This window comes from Cottoperca gobio, chromosome 12 (genome assembly GCF_900634415.1).
Source record: "Cottoperca gobio chromosome 12, fCotGob3.1, whole genome shotgun sequence".
Classification (NCBI taxonomy): domain Eukaryota; kingdom Metazoa; phylum Chordata; class Actinopteri; order Perciformes; family Bovichtidae; genus Cottoperca; species Cottoperca gobio.
This window is the reverse complement of record NC_041366.1, coordinates 14,233,066-14,259,274: the sequence shown is the minus strand read 5'-3', so window position 1 is coordinate 14,259,274 and position 26,209 is coordinate 14,233,066. Positions and strand designations below refer to the sequence as shown.

The window sequence follows — 26,209 nt, the reverse complement described above, 5'->3', positions numbered from 1 at the left end:
AGGGTCTCTTTATATAAGTGGGTAGTGTGACCCCTGTCTAATTACTTATTAATGACACACCCCTCACCGTGTGGACCTGCCCGCTGCAGCGCACCAGCAGAGACATTAAACACACAGCGGACAATAAGAAGCAATAAGAGTGGCCAAAAGTTTATTTTAGTCATTATCTGCACTCAACGCAGGGCTTTAAATTAATGCATTTTTTTGTGCAAAGCTTCAAACGCATGCTGATTGGCTAAAATGACAATAAATAAATTTTGGATTATTTTTAAGATCGAAATAATTGAAAGTTTAAAGTGCCTATGAGTGTAAAAAATAGAATATAGCGCAAATAACTAACAGACTGCACTCTGTAGCACACATGGATATACTTTTAAACAATTGCACTCTGTTTATAAGTCATATACAAATAATGCAACAGGGTTTCAGAATGTTAAAAAAAATACTACTACAAAATAAATAATATAAAGCACATTTTCTGTGAGTTTAAGTGATGGTTTGAGTTTCCTGCCCACAGAAGTGGGTCATTGAGTCTGGGAGTTGCTCGCCCATTTTTTTCTCATGCATTTGGTATTCATGCGGTGGTAATATTATTATTTTTTTGTGAGGAGTTAGCGCGGGAATAACAAGAATGGAAACAAGCTCGACGTGGAGTTTTTTTTACAGCATTGTTCGCATGCAAAAAATGCAAAGCTGCTTTGACGTGGTTCACTTCTTCAAGCCCTTGTTGAGGTAAGCGGTTTAATATTCATGGATGTTCGGAGCCCCCTCGGTATTGTGACAACGTTTAGATGAGTATATACGGCTCTTTTCTTCTCTATAGTCACAGTCTTCTGTGTTTTTTCCTCTCTTTTGCCATATTTTTCGGGCTTGATGGACTGGGGCTAAATGGGCAGTTTTCCTTATTTTCCAGCAGAGAGGACATCTTTATTCCATCCCCGGCTCACAGGTTTCCTATTCAGCTCCCCTTCAAGTAATGTCAGGGCCCTGAAAAGTGCTGCAAATCAATCTTTCATGGTGTTTTGAGGGCAATTTGACATCCATGCACTCCTCTTTTCACTCCAACAACTACAAGGGGATTGTCCGAGAAATGGGCAAGTTGTGCTCTCTCTTTCTCTCTCTCTCTCTCTGGACGAATATGGATTATGGCAATGTAATGGGAAAGAAGATATGGCAACTAAATACAATAGCGGAGGGTTTTTTTTTTTAGCTGGGGAGATAGTGAAAAGGCAAGGTGAGTGACAGGGCACGAAAAAAGATTACTGTGAAACAGCTGCTTTTTATGAGCGGGCTCCTCCTACATTTGTCTCCTTTTCCCAGATGAAATTTCTCTGCTCTTTCAATGGGATTCTTTCTCATCTAGATTGATTTACATTTATAGCATTCATCGCACAAATCCGAGGTAAATGGCGGGGGACAGGGGGTGGGCCGCTTCTTTATTAAAGAGGAATTAAATGAATTGAATTGGGGTAACGCATGGATTTGATTTGCTTATTTATGCATTAACCTATGGCATTATCTGGAGCTGGTAAAGCCGCGGGCATGTCAGCAATAGCAAATCATCCTGCTTAGCTGTTCCATTGTAAAACAATTTAAGCTATTATTCTGTCCATTTAAAGCTTATCAATTTAATGTGGATGATTGACAATTATTGCACAAAGAATGCGGTAATTGTTTTATTTCAAAGAGCTGCTGGGAAACCTATCAAAGAAAAGCATTTGTTTGTGGATAAATAGCCGAATTTAACGCTTATTAAGGGAGAAGAAAACGTGGAGAAAATAGGCTCGGTCATGTTAAAATAATTCATGTGAACGTTTAAACTTTAATGACAAAACAAACGGAAAATAAAAGACAAATTAGAAAATAAAACATTAGATTTAGCTTAAAAACGTTTTTTTTTCACGCCTTAGAAAATAAGATTTTTTACAAAAAAAGGAGTTATCCGTGTAAAAAAATAAACCCCATTTAAACACGTGACTGCAAATATTGCTCGTCACATTATGAATCAGTGACTCAGATTTGGTGTGGGACACACACACACACACACACACACACACACACACACACACACACACACACACACACACACACACACGTCTCCTGGGATCATCCGCAGGGTCATTAAAAACAGATTAAGGTAGCTGCCACAGTGTGGAGGAGACTGAAGATCGGCTCATCTGTTGCAAAGGTGAGAGAGGTGCTGGAAGTACCTCCTCCCCCCTGAAAGAGCTTTTTCTCCCCCCTCTCTTGTTGCACAGGACAGAGGGGAGTCGGGACACCTGCTTGATGTGGAGGAGCTGTGGACTTTAATTTACACAGCAAGGAAAACGTTTTTTTAAATTGTTAAGCCTAAAATATTAAATTGGAAAAATGGATACATCCTCTGCAATAATTAAACATCATTAGTCAATTCAATGCAAAAACTCCACATGCAATAGATGCTTTGTATTTGGTTCCTCTTCAGTGGAAAAATGCAAATACATTTACTCAAGTAATGTGCTTAAGTACAATTTTGAGGTACTTTTAAGTAATTAAATGTTATGTTACTTTATGCTTCTCTCCACCACATTTGTCTGACAGCTTTAGTTACTTTGTCAATTCAAACTATTAATACAAAATATATTCAGCTAATAAATTATGATTTAATGTTATGAATTACAATTAGCTCGACCTTTACCAGCTGCAACATTAGTGATACTTACACATGAATGCATCAATATTTATAATCCAATAATAAAATATATTACTCTAAGTATATTTTTAAGACAACAATACTTTTCTTTAAGTACAATTTTGAATGCAGGACTCTTACTTGTGGTACTACTTTTACTGAAAGATCTGAATACTTCTGCCACTGCTGTTTAAAGTACAATACAAATCAATAAGGCTCAATGAGAAAACCAAACGTTACCATAAAGAGGAGTTATTCAGGAGCGAGCAGTGGAGAAGAAGAAGTGGTTTAAAAAGAAGAAATACAATGTAAAAAATATTCCAATACAAGAAAACATACTGCATTTAAAATGTTACTTCAAATAAAGCTCTTACGTATTATCAAATAAATGTAATGAGTGTAAAAGAAGTACTCATTGTGCAGGGTGGCTCTTCCAAAATGCTACGTTATTGTTTTAGTGTTGATTCATGCATCATATTTTATAAATTGATCAAATATTTTGTAAGCAATATTTCAAAGTGACTAGTAGCTTTAGTTGACAACATGTAGTAAAATGTGCAACATTTGCCTTTAGATTAATAAAGTCCAAGCATAAAGTAGCAGAAAGGTACCCACATCTGAGTTGGATTATTCTAAAAATCTGAGTTTGAATATTATATATACACAAAATAACATAAACATCTGAATCGAATGTGTATTATTTCCCTGCAACAACTTCTGTAAGAATATAATATTCTTGTTTGATATGTTTAGTCATTTTTGAAGACAGATTGTTGTGACATTGTATTTAATTGTGGAGTTAAAGGGCTTTACAATCTGAACCAAAATATGAGCACACTGCATCCTGCTCTAAACGCGTGTTTGTATGAGAAATGCTGCAGAATGAAAGAACCCCTGAAGGAGAAGAAGGTGTACAAGAATGGTCTATATTAATATTAATCGTACCTCTCTACCTCAGTCTGAGATTGATCCTGGAACAACTAAATCATTAGACAGCCACACAGGACCACCAGGTCAGAAGTGTCCTTGGGGACAGGCGCCTTAAAAAAAGGAAGAGGATCAAAATCAAGGGCTGGATTTGGAAACAGCTGCACGGCATCAATGCAGCGGACGGTATGGGGCCGCGCAGGGTCCACTGTGGCAGGAGTCTCCCTGCTGAGTGCAAAGATGTGCAGTGACAAAGCTGGAGGGGGCTCTGGAGAGGGGGGGGGGTTAGACAGGAGAGCTGAGGGATGATGTGCTACTGCTGGTGGAGAGTTAACATGTACAAGGAGGGAAAGGATGGAAATGTTACAGGGATTGTTAAGGGAGCAATGAGACGTGGTAAGTGTAGGAAATATGCTGCTATTGAGTAAAGCAAAGATTTATAGTTGCCATGAAACATACTGGAAACGAACCCAATTCTGTCGTGGCCACAACATCAAAACACCAGATGTCTGTTTGAAGAGAACAAATGAGAAAAAAGGTCAACTTTAAATATTCATTGTGGCAATCATCACACCTGAAACCTCACTGGATAGTGTATTTTGACGTTTTAACAGGCTGTAAAGAAACAGGCCCAGATAAGGACGCCGATACCAGACAGATGTGGCATTAAGGATTGTGCTTATACCAAAAGCCCCAAAACAATGAGGCAGTAAGAACATGCCATTTGACAATTTTCTAAAGACAGATGAGATGTATCAATTTATTTTTTCTTCACATTGTAAATTGCCAATAGATTCAGCGAGTAAAGAACCAGGAACAAGCATGTGCCATTTTTCATAAAAAATAAAATAAAAAATAAAAAATAAAATATATATATATATATATTTCATAAATATATATATTTCATAAATATATATAAATATATATATTTCATAAATATATATAATATATATATTTCATAAATATATATAAATATTCATAAATATATATATACATCATAAATATATATAAATATATATATATATACACACACACGTTATCTTCATGGTTAAACGTTAACATTAAACTGATTGGAAAGTGTAGCAGTGGAAACGTGCTGCACTTGACATTAAGAACTTGTAACGATAGTTTAATTCAAGGCTAGAGGAACATTTATTGAACTGGCAATAGACTAGAGAAAATATGTATTTTCTGTTTATAAAACATGAGAACACAGTTGGCCTACATCGTCTCATCTCAGTGTTTCTCTGAATATCCACTACACATACAAATGTTTTTGAAAATCATCTCAACAGTACACAAAGGTAGTCTGGATTTTTTTTTAATACATTGTTAACTGTACACATGAGGAAAAAAACAAACACCATAATTAGACATTTTGAAATTATATCCCTTTTCATTAAGAAATGACGTTAATACCAGAATCATTTTTCCATAATGATGCATCATTTATACCATTTATATTAGATCACACAAAGAAATAAAAAAATTAATTAAAAAGTTATTAGCATTGGACTGAGTCCAACGCCCCACTGAGTCCACAGCGAGGGCTCAGTGGGGCGTTGGTGAACTGGGAGGTACCAAATAAGACAGTTTTTGATCATAATACTTAAAACATAAAAATACTATATTAATTATTACACAGGTAGAAGTACAGAGGCTTAGCAGTCTTGAATAGTTCAGGTACAGAACATACACAAAAATCTACCACTTCTTATTTTTCTTCATAACAAGATGCAACATCAAATTTCAAATCACACATTCACAATCTTTGAACATTTTCAGTATGAAAACAGAACAGAAAAAGAGGGACAATTTTCCTGCAACACTGATCACAGGAAAAAGAATATTTTTTTTATATAAGTATATATATATATGAAACATATATATTTTAAATTAACAGTCAAATATATGAGCATATATACATAGTTTTACAAGGTAGCAAAGGCAAAAAAGCTATTTGCAACATCCCCCTAAATCCTATCATATCAGATAATTGTAATAAATTATCCATGACATTTCCATTTGGAAAAAAAAAACATCTTAAAACTACAAGTTAAAAGTCTGTCAAAAATATTAAAGAACCCATCTTTGTTTCAAAAGTGAAATAAGATATTGCACCTTTTTTTAAACCAGAGTACAATAAAATGACAATGAAAAACAGCATACAATGCACAACAGGAATTAAATTAGAAACTATTGCCACTGGCTGACATTAATCCGTGTTTTAAACCTTGTAACAAAAATACATTTCCTGTAACAAAACATCACAGTTTCATTTCACTGAATTATGTAAAAGGAAAACATTTTAACACACCTTTTTTTTTTTTAAACATCTTATGACATATTACAAATGGTATTCAAGACTGCTAAGCACATAATCATGGTTTCATTTCAACATAACTAGAAAAAATAGATCATATTGCCTTTTGAAATGTTACAACTCTTGGGTTCATTTTGGCGGTACAATCTGAGTCAAAGACAGGAAAATATAGAAAAACGAAACAGCTCTCTCAAGTCCAAAAAGGGATCCCAGATACTGTCTATCCAAAATAACAGTGTACACAAGCATTTAGTAACAAATAACTGTTCCTGATTTTTAGAAATATTACTTTATCATATAAGTCATTCTACAGCTAGTGTTTCTCACTAAGAAAAAAAGTCTTCAAGGCGTTTCAAATCTAGAACCCCCCTCTGTTAAAAAAGGGTTGTTTTCATCCTCAGCGATTCAAGTCTTTCACCTGGGCGTCTTCTCTTAATGATCCTGAGAATAAAAAAAACAGTTTGTTCATCATTTCTCACAATATATAAACCCAGCTGATTACACTGACGTTTCAGTTTAAGCTTAAAAAGAAAAGTCTGCCAATATTTTACATTTTCTTACCGTCAACAAATCCCACCAGTAAGAATTGAATAATAAAAAGCTCCAAACACTTTTTAAAAAACACATTTGCTTTCACAGATTAAGTGATGGTTTCAGCTTTACTCAACTTGTTTTCAGTCAAATGTGCTAATAATTAGAGTTCAAAGCCGTTTTAGGAAGTGACGGAGCTTTTTAGAAGATCTTGAGAAACAGACTCACATTATTGGTTTGGGTGTATTTATGGGATTTGTTGACGATCTGTAACAAAGCTGGAAACACAGTTGCTTCTTACCTGAAGGCCCGGGGCTTGTGTCTGCTGTGACCCCTGGTTGAAGTAGGCCACCGGCTGTCTGTAGAAGTCAACCCAGGCGGCGTTGTAGTCAGGGTTAGAGGTCTGCTGAGATGCAGGACCAGCTGTCTGGCCTGAAGAGGAAGAAACAAAAACAGTAAGAACAGAAGAGCAAGAATCAAGAAAAATGACGTCACATCTGCAGGTCTGAGCTCAAACACATGCTTCAATCTTCATAATAAAACACTTCCACATCTGCTCACCCCAAGCTTTGTTGTATTCAGGAGCAGTGCTCTGGGCTTGGTTTTGCTGACCTGAAATCAAACCGAAGAAGAGTTTTCATTTTGTTTTTTATCATACAAATCTTAAAAACAACTGTCCCCCCCCCAAGCACAGTTTTAGTGACCAGGGTTTACACTAACGTTACAATCAGGAGTTATGCTCATACGCTTCTCAACATGTAAAAGTAAAGGCAGGATTTCATCAGGCTTGTTGGAACAAACAAAGTGTTTATAAGGAGAATTAAACTTATGTGGAACAAGATTGTAGAATAAAATGGGCACTAAAACAAAAATATCCTTTTCTCTTGCCTAGCTTTTTATAATACTGCTCCCAGTCCATCTGGCCCGTCTGGGATCCATTTTGACCTGTAACCAGACACAGATAACACCAGCGGAGTTACTGAGAGCGCGCTTTGCTTTTCCCTTTTCACCTTCTGCTCTCATCTGTTTCCTAGTGATTTACATAGACAGCGAATTTTAAATCTGTCCGTACAGGAAAGAGGTGGTTAGCCACAGGGAGCAAAACCATCTCATCACAGCTTGCTGAAGACTTTCAATACACCGCGGCGACATGAAACCACCCTGACCGGGCTTTCAGAGACAACTCTATGGGTAACTAAATTAATTCTGTTCATACATTTTTTTTGTTCCCCCAATGACCAAAATGATCCGTCTGGGAGAGGATCAGATTTCTTGATTTGTTGTGTGTTAATATTGATACCTGCTCAGGTAGCTTTAGCAGCTAGAATAGTTCGTCGTGCATTTTACTTACTGTGTTCCTGTTGGCCTTGAGGCTGCCATATTTGAAAAGTTGTACCCCATCCTCCAGTCATGAACGTCTGAGAACCACTTATGTAAAAATAAACAGACAATTCAATGTGAATATTCAACTTTACAACCAATGAGGTGTGTTCAGACCAAACGTGAAGCAAATTTTCACCCCGTGTTCCTCGCATGAATACGGCCGCTGTAGTGTTTTTTGGAGTATTTCGCAACTTACGAATATTCGCCCTTAAGGAATACTTCAGCCCCTTCTCTGTACAGTGCTGACGTGGTTGAGTCGTAGAGCTCTGGGAGCCCACAGACGGCGACCATTAGTTTGTCCTCCATTTCTAATTCTCATGACGTCAGAAGAATCTCACCGTTGATAAGCTTTCATGACACAGCTTCAAGCTCATCGCCCCCAAGTTGAAACATTAACTCAGACGAGTATTTGCGGCACCCGGAGCAATTCCACATCTTTGCATTGAGTTTGTATACAATAGAATAATTTCCTTCGAGCTTGGTCTGAAAACACCTTTACAACACCTCTGAAAACACGCTGTTATACTGAGTCAGTGTGCATATGGCAAGAAATACGGTAAAAAATGTGACGTTTGGAGAAATTGAAGCTTACTGTTGAGGAGGAGTGGTTGGTCCTTGGTTATAGGGATTCATACCAAAGTTGCCGTTGCCTCCCATTCCTGGGCCCTAGAGCAGAGAAAGGGAAGAGGAGGAGAGTGAGAGACCACACTTGTGTTTAAAAGGGAGCCAACAGGCAAGGTCAGAGGGCAGGGCCGGGCGCTGATGCACTCCATTAAGTCCATTTGATGGATTCTTTATGTTTAACCTCTGGTGACATCCTGCTGGCCACCAGGACCACAGCAACCCGGCAGCTCTCCGCATTGACATGTGCGCTCATGAATATCAGGCCAGACAATAGCGTTTTGGGCCAGAGCCAGACCACCTACCCCAATTCTCTCATCGATCAGCTGCCGGGCCTTTTCCAACTGCTGAGGGGTGCCTCGGATGGAGAAGATGCGCACGTTGGGGTCGGTGTTGGGCGGCGGGTTTCTCTGTAGCTCCACGTGGGCACGAGACTGCTCTTTGATGTTCTTAATGGTTTCTCCACCTGGAAAAGCATCAAGCAATAAGAGGGCTGCTGCTAACAAGTATTTTCTATCCAAGTGTTCAAGATGACGTCCTCACGTTTCTTATGTTGATTGATCAACTGTTCAAACCTTAAAGAAGTGTGGTTAGCTTTCCCAAAAGACAAAGTAAATAAAAAGTCTTCACATTTAATAACCAGGAACGATTTTCAAAATAGTTGCAAATTATTACTAATCAGTTAATCAACTTATTGTTTAAGCTTTGAATCATACATACAATCACAAACTGTTTTCGTATGTGGCTCAAATAAGATTTGAACAACACAGTTCTTAATATATTAACTGAACTGCTCGTCGGACACCTTTCTCATCTCAATTCTACAATTCTTTAACTTTCCAAAATCAACAATACGACAATAATGCCCACTTTACGTAGAAGTGAGAAAGGAAGCAGGGTTTTCTTTCTAAAGCGCTATTTATTCTGTCACCATGTGTATGTAGAAAGGAGTGAGACACCATAAATGCCTTTGAAATGTGTGTCTGAAAACATTTGCCGTATTTGAACAATATCAGGGCTGAAAATCAAGCCAACATGGACGCCACATCACGTCAGCCAAATTCAGTTTGATGCAAATGAACGTAAAAGTAATGCATAGTGTTATATGGTCCATGCAGAGCATTTCTAACCCCAACTTCCCCAATTCTGTAATCAAACAACCGTTTTAAGTTTTCTGAAGACGTGAACGCTCGCGAGTCATTAATGTGTGAATCTTTCCCATCTCTACCTCCATCCCGTAAGACAGACTTCCCTCCACCAGAGTCGCAGAGAATCACTTGGCTAAATTGGTGCGATAGTGCTACCTTATGAAGACTCTGGCTTGTGTCTCTCCACTTATCTACCATTCTTTGGTAACATCCATGCAAATCAGGAAACAAAAGGAGACATCTCCTGCACACCTCCCCCTCCGCCGCATCAGATGCCAGCTTCCCGACGTGTGGGGAGAGCAATTACACCAGCAGGGAGAAATGAAACATAGCTGGCAGGAGAAAAGAGACAAAATTGAAGCGTATCCTCCTTCTGGGATATCGTTTGTCTCTTCTAGCCTTTTCATTCTTGACTCTGTGTTGTCTTCTGTGATGAGAGGAGGGAGTGAACGGGGGGCATATAGACGCCACCCCCCTCCACAATACCCATCTGAACGAAAAAGGCTGAGGGTGCTTCCCGGGGGGACACCAGGGCTGTCCCAACATCAATTACACATTTGTTCACTTGTGGCTGACACTCGGATGACCCTGGCTGACCTCCGAATGAAAACGCTAATCAAAAACCTCTCCTCCTCCCGAAGCCTATTCCTCGCTGCCAACAGACTGCACATGGGCCATTAACCCATTGTCAACCAAATGAAACTTCTGCCTTAATGAAGCCATTATGAGCTCTTCTAGTCAGACAGCAGAGAGCAATGAAGACCCTGACTATTCATTTCATGGACTGGGCTGTAGTGAGGGCAGATAATACGGGCCTTATTAATGAGACTGGTTTAGTGAGCTGGAGAAAAGGAGGGGATACAAAAGTGCAACTGGTGACAGCATTCAAGGCAAAGCCAATGGACTGGTTAGCTGCTGGTGGGGAAAAACTCTCAGGCCTCAAGGGAAAACAACATCACCACAACGTAACAAGGACATTTCTAATGCAACAGCACCTCAACATCGAACAGTCAGAGTGGTATGGTTGAAATATATACATTATATTGAAATTAGTATTTTTATAATATCAATAAACATCAGTAAAGATGTTTTGTACCCTCCACCATGCAAGAATTAGGTTTACCCTCAAAGATAAATTGGGTTCTCTTCATTGTTTTTCTAGACAAACTCCTATAACTCTCCATCAGACAGACTTAAAGGAATATTTCACCGCTGGAAAGATAGCCTTTTCATAAAACTGGGCTGTCTATGCAGTAGAAAGGTGCAAATGTTTTTAAATTGACATGATCACGTTCACATAGAGTTACCAAAACACTGAACATGTGTGCTTTTTGGACTGTGGGAAGAAAGCTGAGAAAGCCCACGCAAGCACGGAGAGGACATGCCAACTCCGTTCAATCTCTTGCCCTAGCACGCTTCAACATGTGGACAGGAGAGATTAATATGTACTCCTCTACCGACCGAGTCACAGAATATCTTTACACTTTATCTGTGCAAAACAAAAACCTCAATAACCTAATAATAATTACCCTTTACATTCATTTGGTAAAACAATAAAATATACCACAACACGATTCCACTTAGACAATAAAGTCCATTATTACATTTTGGCCCAGCACATGAGATGAAAATCTGATCTATAAAAAGGGATACACGAGACATACAGACGCATCAAACTGAAATGTGAGCAACTAAGTTTAGCTCATGTTAGGTTTAAGTGAATTTATGAATCATCATAGTGTGAAAGTTCATTCTTGTCTTTGGAAGCAGGAAAGTTTGACAAAGAAATCTTTTTCCAGAGCTTTCAAACATGCACATTTCAACTGAAGCGATGGAAAGCGAGGGAAACCGAGTAAGTGAGCCTTTGAGTTTACATTTTTTAGGTCAAAATTCATGAGTAAAGTAGTAGGATGCTTGTTAGGGCTCTCGCACTGAATTCATGAGTGTAATAAAGTCTGAGCAGGTTGGTGGGTGGCTTGATTCGTCAAGCTGTGTGTGTGTGTGTGTGTGTGTGTGTGTGTGTGTGTGTGTGTGTGTGTGTGTGTGTGTGTAGGGGGTCAAAACAGAGGGGCAATGGGCTGCATATGGCATCGTAAAGATATTAATCACCGCACCCTTTAAGGGACGGCTGACAGCACCCAGACCCACCGCCATCCCGACCATATTGGCCCACTTCATATGCTAATGCACAGAGAGGGGGACGCAACGCCCAGGTTTATTTGTTTCCCTCGCCCCACTACATGCACAAAAGCCACTTGACATTTCTATTGCCATGTTTTTATCTTAGGTAAAGAGGCCCACTCTGAACCCGCCCACAACTGCACGCACGCACACACACACACACACACACATCATGGCGACATGCACGCACACGCACGCACACAAACACTCGCAGCTCCTTCCAATGCAATGGTCAATGACTTTTAAATAGCTGGCAATAGAGTGGGCATGAATAGCCAATAAGCTAATTCCTCCTATTCATTCCCTCGCTGCACTCTATTGGGCTGAAAGACCCTCATTAGATGCCAGGCAGCCTTCCACATGATTGAGGGCTGTTATTATGCACCTTTAACAATTAATGTCACATTACACGCATTATCCCCGTCATTAAGCCCTTAGTGAAGCCAATGAATGCCACTTGTGCTGTATACATGAGCCCTGGAGAGAGAATAGGAGGGTGGTCACTCACCCCCCCCCCCCCCTCTTCTCATCAGTTTCACGCAGTGGCAGAACACCAAAAAGCATTCAGTTATTAAAAAGAGAAAAGACAATCTGGCGAGTCGGACAATACTCTTATTAAGATTTTCATATTGATGGATTCTATTATTTCTCTCAGACGGCAAGAAACAGATTAAATCAGGCACGCTCACACTTCACAGCAACTTTTAAATAAACTAGTGACAAAACGTCTTGGCTATACACACAAAGCACAAGCAAGCAGTTCACCGAGGTGCTTACAGCAACAACAGGTGTTTAAATCAAATAATAGAAACGTAACAACATGTTCCTCACCTTTGCCAATCACGAGTCCACACTTGTCAGCAGGCACTGCATATGTCACTTCCTGCAGTCCTCCAGAGCCTCCCATGTTGCAGTCACTTCGCCCTCTACGTCCCATTACACCTCCAAAGCCATCTCGCTCCTACAGGAAGGGAACCAGGAACATATTTTTGACAGTTTGTTGGAAAGATTAAGGCTCCCTAAATAAATTGCTTATAGATTGTCATTTAATGGATATTTAACCATGGCACTCTGCATTTATTTTAAAGCTCATGACAGAAACTTGTGCACGTTGACATTAGTTTAATTTTTGCTTTTTCATGTTGCATTATTTTCCTAATAATTTACATATTGTGACTTATACTTATCGCTGCTCTGTTTTCTCAACTCATTTATGCCCAAAACTGAAATTTTGATTATTAATTGATGGAAGTGTTCTCTGGGCATGCGCCTAAGCACAAGTCTAAATACATTTTTAGAAAAAGGTCAACCCATGCAGCTGAAAAATTAGGGTTTGGGGCACATGGGCTTAATGGTTTTTAATTTTTTATATACATTTCAATATATTTTAGTACAAAACTGCAGCCCGTTTTGTCCAAATAAATATAGTACGATGGCTGCATCTTAGAAACTACAAGGAGCACAACCAATAACAAGTTGTTATTGTCACACATATGACTTTGATCATTAATAAGTGGGATTTGTCATGTGACCTAAAAATGTTGAAGTTGGATTGTGAGATATTTGCCAGATTTTAAACCAAATCAGAAAGAATATTGTGCCATTTTTCCTTATCATACTAAATAATGTCTTTGGGCACAAATGGGTTAACTGGACAGATGTAAACAAAACAGAAGCACAAACCTGAGCAGTTTGAACCAGTTCATTGATGAGGTGGACCGCATGGTGGCAGTGGTCGGGCTGGCCCATCACCTGAGCAACTCTGTCAGGACTGACTCCATCATCTAGACGACAAATACAAGGGACACGGGTCTTTAACTGCTCTAAGATTAAGTAGGAAAAAAAGGAATAAATATCTGTCCATGAATTATGACATTGTGAAGCTGCCTGGAGCTCAATCGCTCTACATTTGATTTATTTATTTTATTTTCAGCCATCAAAGATTCCCATCAAGACGGGCCGGATGAGAAATGCGTTAACTTGTTGTGATTCCAAACATTCGTATATTATCTACAGATACGTGTCGCGTTTCAAGTTTAACAAGATGACCAGCTTTAGACAAATCTCTACTTAACTTGATGTCCAACATCAGGTCGTGTTTTATCTTCTTACCTTGCTTGAACTGGATCCTGACCCCGGCATCATTCTGAATCTTCTTGATCATATCTCCGTTCCTGCCGATGATGATGCCGACAGCAAATCTGGGCACAACCACCTGGGCGAGGAGGACAGAGAAGAATTCAGAGAAGATTTCAAAGATTGTCTTATGTGGATAATTATATCACATTATCTCAACTGTCCAGAATTTAAAAAGCAGAAGAAAGAAAGTTCTTACATCCAAACTGCTTCCCCCCATTTTGGATCCGAAGTCTGCCCTGCCAACCCTGAAGTCTCCTTGGTCCTTGTCTCGGATGAGCTTCACCACAAGTTCACGGGCTTGCTATAAAGAAGATTAAAAGACACGGATGTTTTATTTTTATATCTGAACAAAGAATGTAAATCAATACAAAAGTTGAGCTGAAATTCTCTCTCACAAAAAAAAACGTCTGAGTGGAACACCGAAGGCATAAAATGTGTAAAATTGAGTGTAAAGTGAAAAGCTAGCGACACACAGTGAGCTCTTCTGAGACCGACCTGCACTTTGTGGGGATCCCCCGTGATTCTCAGAGGTTTGTCCGCTCCAGTGGGCATGGGGTCATCTTGAATCATTATCATCTGCACTCCTGTCCTCTCCTGCAAGGGCGCACACACACACACATAAAAAAGAGTTACCTGGGGCTCATAACATTATTCACTCTGAAGGGGGGAGATTCTGCCTCAAAGAGCAGGTTTTATATCCACCAAACGGACATTTTCAACATTTTACACAGGACATATTATCCTCCTTATAGACTCAACAAGCCTAATGGTGGGGTCTCTGCCATGTGTCAGAGTGTCAACCGGGACGATTCTTCACATAAAAGGCTTAGCTTTTTGGAAATACGTTATCAAAACAATTTCTGAGATCTTGACATCTCTCATAAAGTTTGGATACTGGGTATTGTAAGCTCACCTAACATGACTCATCGTGAGAAGTGTGTTATCCTGCTTTCAGGCAGTGCAGCTAAAACAATTACACAAAAAACTGAAAATCTGACAGAGAAACACGGGACCAATGAACTTGTATCCTGGTGGTTTAAATAACTGGGATAAATCGGACTAAATCGTAGAGCTGTGTTTTGTGCAGTCTGCATTTCCACAAGGATGGCGTTTAACCCTTGTGCCGGTTAAAAATGTTGTTTTTTAAGTTGCTCTGATGCCTAAAAATATTTATTTTATGATATTATTTTCATCTTTTATCAAGTAACATTATTTTTAACCAACATCAGCCCTGATCATAACTACCAAATAGAAATGTTCATACTTTTAACAAATATAAATACTTTTTTTAAATGAGAAAAAACACAATTAAATTATTTACTGTATAAAAAAGGGAATTTTTATTAGATTTGGTTTTTTAGAGTCCGTGACATATCAATCATTGATTTAGATGCATTTTTATTTTTAATGTAGAAAACCTGGACATAAGCATGCATTTGCCTGATAGGGCAAACATGAAAATAAAATGTCTCAATCTGGTGGAAAATAGTCAAAACTAAACATTTTGAAGCCAGGGCTCTAGATTAAGAAGCCTGATGTTACACTTATGTTAGGCCCTTATCAAAACTTATGGCAGACGAGAAAAGTATGGTTGTCAAAACGCACACGTTTACTGTCGCTGCTTTACATTCAGTGCAGTCTACTAACACACCTGCAGTTGTTTGATGGTTTCTCCTCCCTTGCCGATGACCAGGCCGACTTTGTTGGCAGGGATAAGGATTTGTTGGATGGAACTGTTTCCGTCCATGTCGCTGTGGAAGCCTGGACCATACCGACACTGCTCCACAATCTCACTCAACAGCCTCTTGGCCTGGCTGTGGGGGCGGAGCAAGAAATGCATTTGTCACCACAGTTTGAGAGACTACACAAAAAACACTCCTGTGTCACATTTTTCTTTGTCAAAAGTGAAAGAGGTGTTCAGGTGATTCAGTCACTGATTAAGAACAGATGTGAAAAGAGATTTGAGTTCATGCCCCCCCCTGTGTCACAACAATAGGACACACTTTCAGTAAATCTGTCAAAGTTGAGAGGTGAGACTTACTCAATGTTCTCTGGGCTCCCAGTCAGCGTGCAGGGCCTGTCCAACATGCCTCCACTGTCTGTAAGAAAATAAGCACAAGTAATGTGAATTAACTTAATATGGAAAATATATGAACAGTTTTATGTGAACTTTACTGCAACTGCTTTGATAGAAATCGTTCTTCTGGCGTCTAATTTAGCAAACAGCTCATTTAAATGTAATTCTGTGACCAAAGAATTCTAACGTTGCTGACCTTTTGCACATAAATAATTAAAATTCAACTCAATACAAAAGCTGGTGATACCAGCTACCTGGTATCAAGTGTGATATAACGGAAATATTTTCAAGTAAGCCAAATCATTTTATGAAATGTCATGGACATTACAACACTGTACACAAATTCTACTGCCAATTTCAGTTTATGCTTCAGTTAAAACATGTTTCTTAAAATCAAGCAGAAACATGAGGCTTAAATAATAAAAAGTTTATTCAGAATTTACCTGAAGCAATCTGGATCTTACAACCCGATTCCAGCTGAATTCTAGAGATCTGCTCTCCTCCTTTTCCGATGACTAGAGAAGAGGGGGGAAGGAAAGGGCCAGTATTAAGCCTTTTTGAATTTAGACAGGGGCCTTAAGCAGTGACCCAAAAACTGAGTAGAATGTCAATACTGATGATTACATGTCAAACATTAATTCTGACTATAATGAACTGAAATATAGTGGCTACTTACTAAATCCCACCATTTTATCAGGCACTTTGAAGTCTTCTGTAGCAAGAGCCCTGGGAGAGATTAGGACATGATCAATAACTCTGGCTGACCAAAGACAAGAAGACCTAAACCTGGAGAAGCTTTTCAGAGCGGAAATTACTTGAGCTGCAACCAACGATTACATTCATCATTTCATTTATCGTGTCGTCTATAAAATGTCATATTGAAAAATGGCCAACACAATTTCCCAGAGGCGAGGTCGACTTATTCAGATTGCCTCTTTTGTTCGACCAACATTAAAAACAGATTCAGTTTACCATCATTGAAGACAGACTTCAAATCAACTCATAATCTCAGCTCTAGGAATTATTAGTCGTCTGACATAAAGCCATTTTGACAACAGATTCATCGTTTACTTAATTGTTGAAACAAATGACAATCAATCCATTATTCTAGCTTCTCAAATGTGAAGATTTGTAGCTTAAAACAATCATCATACTAAAATGAATATATTTTGGTTTGGGACTGTAGACTTAAGACAGTAAGTGATTTGAATAGGTCAACTTGAACAGTCCGGCAAATGAAATAAAGTAATTTAATTGCGTAAATTAAGGTTGTGGTTGGGTAAACACAGAATAAGTGATCTGAAAACTACTCAAATGAGCCACAGAGTAAACAGCAGGAAGACATCACAGTGCATTAAAATGAACAGAAAGAGAAACGTGAGTAGACTCTGCTCACCTTTGATGTACCATTGAACCGAGGTGGTTCCCTACTGAGAGAGGTGAGAGAACAATTACCACGTGAAGTAACCTGAGATCATGGTTGATAATAAATATTACTTTAAAAATCTGTCGAAGTGACGCAGCAAAAGCAAAAATGGAAAAAGAATGAGTCATGGCTTTAGGGGATGGGAGCAGATGAATGTTTCTGTCAATCCTTCGTGTTTGTGTCCCACAGCGGGGGGCTTTCACCAGCATGGTAATCAGGCCTGTGAGTGTTTCAATCAGAGCCGCTCAGAAGAGAGAGAGGCAGCAGCCGGGTCAGTGGCTGCTGGTCCTGAATTGAATTTTGACATATAGCTCCAGGCAAGGGTCCTGCAGGGTCAGTGGAGGATGTTCTGCCATGGACGTGAACACCTGAGTTGATATCTAGCAACTTCAAATCAATTTTATGGTCGTTTGCACTGATTTCACTTCCTCTGGAAATGCACCGGGGTTAACGCTTGAGAATGGAACAGCTATGAATATAAAACAGGAGGTGTACCGAATTCATACAAAAGGACAAGACTAAGATGAAATGTGAATGCCTCCAGTCTATTTGTATACTTATACAATTGCAGGGCTGTACCAAATGTAATTATTATTTATTTTACATTTGAAGCTTCATTGTTTCACCCTATTCTATGACATCACCCCTATATAAATCAATGTGTTATTGAGGTTATAAAAAGTGTTGTGAATTTTGGAAATGACATCCATTTTTCTTAAAGGTTCACTGCGTAAGGTATGGCAGAATTTAAAAACATTCAAATACTTAACTACCATTATCAACAGAAAGTGAAGAGGTAACAGTGTTGACGTTATGTATATGTGTTGTATTGCAGAGATATCTACTGAAATCATCAGTCTAACTGACTGGATCCGGCCCGTGTCGAGGATGAATAGTGAGTCGATGTAACGCCAGTCCGCCTCAAACCAGAGGGAGAAGAAGTACAGCTGCCTGACTGGCAGACTCAGAGCATGTCGATATTACATCCATGATCCCTGCACGCTTTGTTGGTTTGTTTTGAATACATCTAAAGTGGCAGAAACGAGAAAAGGACTCAGCGTCAACTTCAGCCGACTCCCCGTCGGATCGTCAAACTTTCTGTTGCTACCCTGACACAGGTTAGACCCAGCGCTCCGTTAGCCCGCTGTTACTCCCGGTGCTGGGATACGTGACGGCCGTATCCGAACCGGATTTGTTCGCTCGCCCCTAGTGCCACAGTAAACGCACATCTATGCTCCACGTGAAGATTATAAGATAGTGTTATTTAGAGCGGCTCTCAGAGTTTCAGCAGTTTGCTCTAATGAATTTACACGGGAGTGAAGAAATACACAGTAAATATATCAACACTATAAGAGATATATAGCAATACTCTAAAACTATACAATAAATATGACACACAACTAAAATAAAAACAGGTTAATACTCTAGTTGCTTTTTTAAATAACTGATCATTGTGATGATTGGCCCTAGGAGTAGAGGTGAAATACAGCCCCCCTATTTATTAGGATCAGGTGGCTCGGAAATACACATTGCCCCTTTAAATAAATACATTTGGACTTTACACGACTTGAAAACAATCCCACGCAGCCACTACTGGAATCTCACTCTTCAAATAGTATAATACTAATAATATTTGCGGACCCTACTCTTTAGTTGCAACTGTGCAGAAATACAAGGTTTAAACTGAAAAAATAGACAAGCAAAGAAGAAGCTGCGCTGCATTTTAATGTTTATTTAGAAAGAGAGTGCCAACGTTATTAAGTTAAGAACTATTCGGTACAGCCCTATAAATTTGACAACTAAATGCTGGGAGCGAACTCCAGCGCGAGAAAAGATACAATTTCTGCCATTTCCCCTTTATTCTGAGACAACCTTGACAAAGAGAAACAGGACAATTTGTTGGAAACAACAGTGCATCAAACAAACCTAAACCAGAATTGCATACAATTTATCTATCCATGCATTCAGGGCTGAACAATCATACAAACAACTGTGACAAGATAAGGAGGACAGGATAAATGGATATGAAATGGATCAAATCTTTGTTATGTGTGCAAGGCACAGCAAGATAGTGTGACACTTTCTTCACCACACTGCACCGTCAGATACTTAATCCTCCTCACAAATATGAAAACACAAACCATGGCTCTCATTTCAGACTGCAGTGTTACCCCTACATAACTCCATCTCTTCAAACGCAATTATTGTGTATTATTATCCCTCCTTAAGATAATATTTAAACTTAAAAGTGTACCTTGTAGAGTTGTTGGCCACTAGTAATGCTATGGAGCAAAGTCTGTATATTTTACTCTGATCTTCAGGTATTTTCTTATAGAAATAAAACATATTTAGTTAGTTTTTACGTAGGCCATCAGTGCCCATGTTTAGCAATAATAATAAATAAACTTTAAATACTAAGCATGTTGTCAATACGCAAGTCTAATTCCTAGCAAGTGTTTCATCCTTTCAAGGCAACGCAGCTTTTGTTCTAGAGCATGTTTCATTACAAAGAAACTCAAAGTGCTTTACATTTTAAAGATTCAGATATTCCTGATCTACAGATCGGGACAATGTTCCAACTAACACAGCAAAGCGCCTGCAAAAGCAGTGAAGAAGAGGACTTAGTAAGTAAACATGAAGGCTTTGCAAATATTTTATGAGCAAACAAATGCATCAGAACGTTTGTCTGGCCTTACAGGACACACAGAGCGCCATTTGGTGAGTTAACACTGAAAGTAAAATCTACACGCCACCTTTAAGTTAAACTGAATCATTATTTCAAGAAAAAGGACTGGGGGGGGCACATGCTTGTTACCATGTGGGGGAAGATAGCAGTTTGGCATACTTTTAAAATATTGTAAAATTCTCAAAAAAAAAAAGCAATGTATTTTAGTTTATAGGTAGAAAAGTCGCAACTTTGTCGTTTTGTCACTAGCCAAATATTTATAATATTTATCATTGTTATACTATTATAGTTTATTACATTTATGAGCATTTCGCTAATTTGTATTAACTTTATTCTGTACAAAATCACCTCTGTGCAAATGTATGACAAGGTTAATACATTATGAGACGAGCCACGCTCATACCACAGATCATTAAAAGTTGAACCTGGCTCAACTTGAATTCTATATATAAAACTTGTACTTGGAAAAGCTCCTTTTTTCTACTCCGCTCCCCCCTCAGTTACAATGTGCCTGGATCTAGTTTAAGCCTGTGTGGAATATTTGTAAGGAAAGAATTGAAAGAAACTAAACTAATACCACCAAATCATCTATACTATGGTCAAGCCCAGTATGGTTACATGTGCAAGACATTTTCACAACTTTATAGTAGCTTGGTTCCAATTCACTGCCTGTCTGATTTTATTTATTTATTTAAAAAAAAACACCTTTAAAATAGGTGTTGCGGCTTTAGTGCAGTTTCCCTGCTTGGAAAAGAGACTAATCAGAAGGTTGTAGGCAAGATTAAGAATGGGAAAGCAGAAAAATAGCTGAGAAAACACCCATGTGTGGCTTAGATTGACACAGCTGTACAGGTTGTTGAGTTACTGAAATCACTTGAATAGGCTTTTTTCTTTCAATCTGCATGAAAAAAGAAAAAGATAACTGCTCCAGGCAATCACTTGTGTAGCTTTTTGCGTCAACTGAAAATGATGCTGGTTGATATGCAATTTGCGACTGATTGGTTAGGGCAAAATAAGAATCCTTCCCAAACATAAAGAAACACATACACACAGTTTGAACTTTTCTACAGCGAGGGGATAAACATTGAGGGCTTTTATTTAGCAGAATGGTGTTTTTATGAAGGTGTCCACATGCAGGATAAAAGCTAAAGCATCAGTCAGAGTGGTTGTGAGTATATAAATATATCAGAACATTCTGCAGACGTTTAACTGTGTGTGTGTGTGTGTGTGTGTGTGTGTGTGTGTGTGTGTGTGTGTGTGTGTGTGTGTGTGTACACACTGAAGGCTTACCTCCATTGTCTAGTGAACGCTTTTGGCCTCCAAAGCCGTAGAGGGAGGGGTCTATGACCGGAGGGGAACTGTTCATGTTGGGCATCTGGTCTCCTCCCATCTTGGCTGCCATCTGGAGACACAAAACATTAAGACAGATGGAATAAAAGAAATAAAAAGTGGATATGTGATGATATTCTCTTTGAACATACATTTCCTTTCCAAGGAAACCCTTCATGAAAAGAGCAACACATTCTCTTTTCTTCTTGCTTTCATAAAAGCATCAAGTTTGCTGTGAAGTTGGGCCTTGACAGTGAAGTCATCTGTTACGGAGAATGTTGTCTTTTTGACAGCAGCTGAAAACTGCACTTTATAATTTATTACAGCAGCTTGAAGCAGGCGGCTACAGTTCTTGTTGAGACTACTGCAGCTGGTGCTTTCCTGGAAACATCCGTCATGTGCCAGCTCTCACTGACTAACATAACTTTATGCCTTCACTGACAAATGACACGGATCATCACAGCACACTTCAATTCCTCAACAGACTGGATTTGCCAGTAGATGGGTTGCCAGAGTTACAACAGGTATGACTACTACCTAGAACAATGACACATAAAATATCTTTTCAGCTCCCTAATTAAGTGTAGGCTGTGGATCTAGTTTGAAGAAGCAGTGGGAGGATATGTAGATGTGCAAAAGGTAGATAAGAGAAAAGATAAGGGATGGCCAAATTTACAATCAGAATTTCAAAATGACCGTGAACTTAACACATTGAATGTTATCAATCTGGAAAAGGGAGTTTGAGGGGACAATTTTATAGTAGTTTCACAAGCTGTAGTTTGCGATTGTTTTATATCCAACTTTATTATACTGTAATGTCTATTTTTTTTTTAAATACATATATAGTGATGATACGATATTATGAATTTGATACCTAACTAATATTGTCAGACAACATCTGTACAATAACTTTGCCTACAGTTAATAAAATAGGCAAAAAGATTCATAGATGCAATTTTCTTTGCCGATTCTTTAAAAATCTGACCTGCCGATTCCAATTATTTTTCTTTATAAGAGCTATAATTGACAGCATAAACAAACATTTTTGTAACTTCTTTAATGGAAAATTCAATTGCAAGTTCATAATTTTTTTACGTGATGTGCAAATAGGATTTACACCGAGAAGAATCAGAAGATATGCTATACTGTGTATGTAGGCCTATTATAGAGTCCACTATCATCCATCTAAAACTATGTTTTGTTTTTAAGGATACTTTTTTGCCTTCATTAGGTAGTTCATTCGAAGGCAGGAAAGGGGGAGAGAGGAGTCGACATGCAGCAAAGCAGGATAGATTCCTCCGTATATAACCTTAAGAAGATTTCACTTATTTGCATTACAGCTTAGCTAAAAACCAACCCAGGTCTACTTTTAGATGCTAGTAGACTAGAAGGTGCTCGTGTTCTGCAGTGATGCATATAAATCTTCAGTTACGCTGCACAAGAGCGCCAACAGCATTTTCCCCAACCCTTTAATCTGCCACCTCTCCTTCCATACAAAGTATAGCATTTCAGAAAATTACAGAAAATTGACATCTGTGCCTGACTGGAATTTCTTTCACAATAAGAAAATATAGTGACGGCAATTAGAGTCCTCAATCACCTTCAGGGATGATTATCTACTTCAGAGCTCACCGGTGGAAGTGAGAGGGGTGCGATGGAAAAAAGGAGTCAGAAAAGGAAGCAGGTGTGGGGTTGCTGTTTTTCATGACATTTCTGTAGCTACGCATGTCAAGCAGCCTCAAAAGCATCTCAGATGAAGTCAATACTCAAGAAAACGCTTAAACTTTGAGTGAAATTAGTGTTACTCCGAGTTATGTTTCACTACAGCTGGGCAGAAACCTGAGAAGTATCTCCCAAAACACCTGCCTGTTTTTTAAGCTGTGTGCACAACAGTATGGGTGTCGGTTGTCATGGTTTTGACAGTATTTTATTGACATTGAATTTCCCCCCAGGTGTTGTTCAGAAGATTAAATTATTTTTATTTACAAGGCTACTAGTGATTCAATCGCTGCTGCAACATGGCTATTAAATACACATTTATATATTGCTTATTTATTGAGAGGCAAATATTACTTCAATCAGCATACACCAGGTTCATCATGAACACTGATTCAAACGCTTAATATCTACAGACGGTAGCTCAGTGTGAGAGACCGCTCACTGCTGGAATGCAATTTGTCCATACTAAACCTGTGATACATTTTCTTAAAAGCATCTTTCTCTCCATTTCAGCCCTCTGTCCTCAGTACGCTAAAACAATCTCCACAGTAGATAAAGCTTAAAATGCCAGCTTTGTGTTCACACTCACACACACACACACACACACACACACACACACACACACACACACACACACACACACACACACACACACTTAAGATTACCCAGTTTCCCTCTGCGGGGGGCTTTGTGGCATTAAAAGTTAAGAACTTTGTCTCCTCTAACTTTCACAGTGAAAATCTTTTTAAATGTCAAGATGGGCAAACAAATTGCACAGCTTTGGTCTTTAACCTGTATTCATGTGGACTTTGTCAGACAACGATACGATTGTAAATTAATGGATTTAACAGCACCACAGCGCAGCAGCTCGAGAGCGAGTGAGCATTAAGTATTTATGAGTCGGTATAAAAATCACTAGGTTTACTTGTCGGTCATATAATTGTATGCATTTCATAATGAATTATGGTTGTTTTAGATCACTGATACTTCACAGAAATATTATTTTATAATAAACTACACAGAGTATACATATAAATAAAGACTTGCCAGCTTAAAAGATCAAGGGACCTAAACCAACTATGACTAATTTACTTTGTCTGATGCAGATTTACGTGAGTGTACCACATATAAATCAAAGATGCATTTGCGTGTATGTAAACACATACTACACAGACATACTGCAGCAGTCAGGTAAAGTACAGTCATCCAGTCTGGCGAATTTTGTGACAATAAATCTGTTACAAACCGGCTATTTTACAGTCGAAACCCCTCGACGTCCACTGAGGCCTTTGGGTAAACACCACTATGGACTGGATGAAAATCATGTGACATGTGGTCACATGGAAACGAAAGTATGTAGTTTATATTTAGGGTCCAAGAACACCTTGTCCATTAGGCACAGTGGCACAACTGTTTTGTCACTGATCTACTACACTATTCATGGCACTCACTTCCACTCATGTGGTCTTAATATTTCACAAGAATTGGTTTGTATGTTTTATCGATTTACAGAGGGGTGAAGTTAATGCTTGTGTTTAGGATCAGGGTGGGTACATTTAGTGACACCGAGACACTAGCAATTTCAAATAAAATGTACACAGATCAGAAGTAGCAAGCAGAAGGAGGCAGAATGCAATAATTAGAAAATGGGAGGTCTACTGAAGAGGTTGAACTCTTAGGGATATAAGCTAATTAGTTAATGGACCTTCACATAATTGTTAATATTGCTTTTGCATGCTCTGATAATTGTTTAGAAATCAAACAGAGCAATTAACATGAAATTAATGCATGAAATGCATTGCATAGCAATACTGGCTGCTCCCTGAGTCTGTAGCGTAAAGAAGCATTAGACCAAGGCCTCCACTTCCCATCTCTCAGACTAATGCCACACGATGTCATGATAACATGCAAAACAAGATGACTTCCCTTATCTATGAAGTACATAAAAAGGTATGTTAAAATCCCCAATGTAACAGACATAAATAGCCGTTTATGAGGGTTAATATGTGATTAATTCAGATGTTCATCTATGATTATTTGCATCAGTATCTATGGCCTTCTGCAATTAATGATGCAAGAGTGAGATGGATGCCTACAATTAAATCCCTTGTAACAGTCTAGTTTTTACTGCTCAAGAGATAAAATGCTTCTCCACTGCTGGCAGCTTTTTGTTTCCATCTGAAATCTTGCAAAGATATTGCGAGCATTCATGTGAGACAGTGTAGGGAGGAGGGTTTATGGAGGGCTTTAAAATCATCATGACAGACACTGATGGACATGTACTTGACAAGTCATGTTTGTAGAGTGGTATATTCAAAATTAGACAATGTGCCTATACATGTTTTTATTTTATTTACTGATAATGTGCATTAAATCAATCTGTTATGCAAGATATGTGTGCACATATTTTGAATTAAGGGATTAAAACATGCATATACTGCATTTGATTTTATGTAGGTTACAATCTACAAAAGGTGGAAGCTCAACTGGTAGCTGTATGACTAAAGTCCAGTTTACAAACTATTAACAGCAGTCAGGCCATACTTATCTTCTATTGCTGCTCTACTTTTGATTAAGTTAATGATAGCCTAACTACAGTGACCCTCTCTGCTACAGCCACTATCTGGATACCAGGTAAACAGGGGAGCAGTGAAATGCAGAATTTAAATGATACTTTCAGCTATTTTCCAGGCAGCAATGGAAAAATCCAAGTGAGCTCAACAGGAGGTGTGGAGGGGGGCTTATTTGAACAGATGACGTTACATTACATACATGGCCTTACTCCAACGCTGCTGCCTGTTAGGACACAGAGTACCACACACGCTAGCTAGCTAACACCAGCTAGCTTACTCACATGTATTTTTATACGCTAAAAATATGGTATACGTTTTATATACTTGCTTATTATTAGGTTACAGGAGAGAAATGGTGGACTGTAAGCGGTAGTACTGCATGTGATCACTGATTAAGCTCTCAGTGAGGCTCTTTAACTGGGGCAACAGCCGGTAATACTAAAGCTAACTCAGGACTAAACTAGCAAGCTAACTT

General features: G+C 38.7%; 1 protein-coding gene across 7 annotated transcripts in view; it reads right to left on the bottom strand.

Annotated features, from left to right (window-relative positions):
• Positions 1–4,903: 4,903 nt before the first annotated feature.
• Positions 4,904–26,209, bottom strand: part of fubp3 (far upstream element (FUSE) binding protein 3) — a 21,935-nt gene continuing 629 nt past the window's right edge. Inside the window, exons 2-19 of one of the 7 annotated variants that reach the window (XM_029444538.1) lie at positions 21,404–21,515; positions 17,398–17,431; positions 16,678–16,727; positions 16,445–16,516; positions 15,966–16,023; positions 15,576–15,738; positions 14,420–14,518; positions 14,121–14,225; positions 13,898–14,000; positions 13,469–13,569; positions 12,617–12,746; positions 8,762–8,922; positions 8,428–8,501; positions 7,804–7,883; positions 7,341–7,397; positions 7,014–7,064; positions 6,754–6,884; positions 4,904–6,362 (exon numbers count right to left, since the gene is read on the bottom strand). In XM_029444538.1, the coding sequence (XP_029300398.1) occupies positions 6,354–6,362; positions 6,754–6,884; positions 7,014–7,064; positions 7,341–7,397; positions 7,804–7,883; positions 8,428–8,501; positions 8,762–8,922; positions 12,617–12,746; positions 13,469–13,569; positions 13,898–14,000; positions 14,121–14,225; positions 14,420–14,518; positions 15,576–15,738; positions 15,966–16,023; positions 16,445–16,516; positions 16,678–16,727; positions 17,398–17,431; positions 21,404–21,515 (1,590 nt within the window). In that variant the 3' untranslated portion in view covers positions 4,904–6,353. The remainder of the gene's footprint in view (positions 6,363–6,753; positions 6,885–7,013; positions 7,065–7,340; positions 7,398–7,803; positions 7,884–8,427; positions 8,502–8,761; positions 8,923–12,616; positions 12,747–13,468; positions 13,570–13,897; positions 14,001–14,120; positions 14,226–14,419; positions 14,519–15,575; positions 15,739–15,965; positions 16,024–16,444; positions 16,517–16,677; positions 16,728–17,397; positions 17,432–21,403; positions 21,516–26,209) is intronic. The other 6 variants (XM_029444542.1, XM_029444543.1, XM_029444540.1 and 3 more) reach the window with 6 other exon arrangements.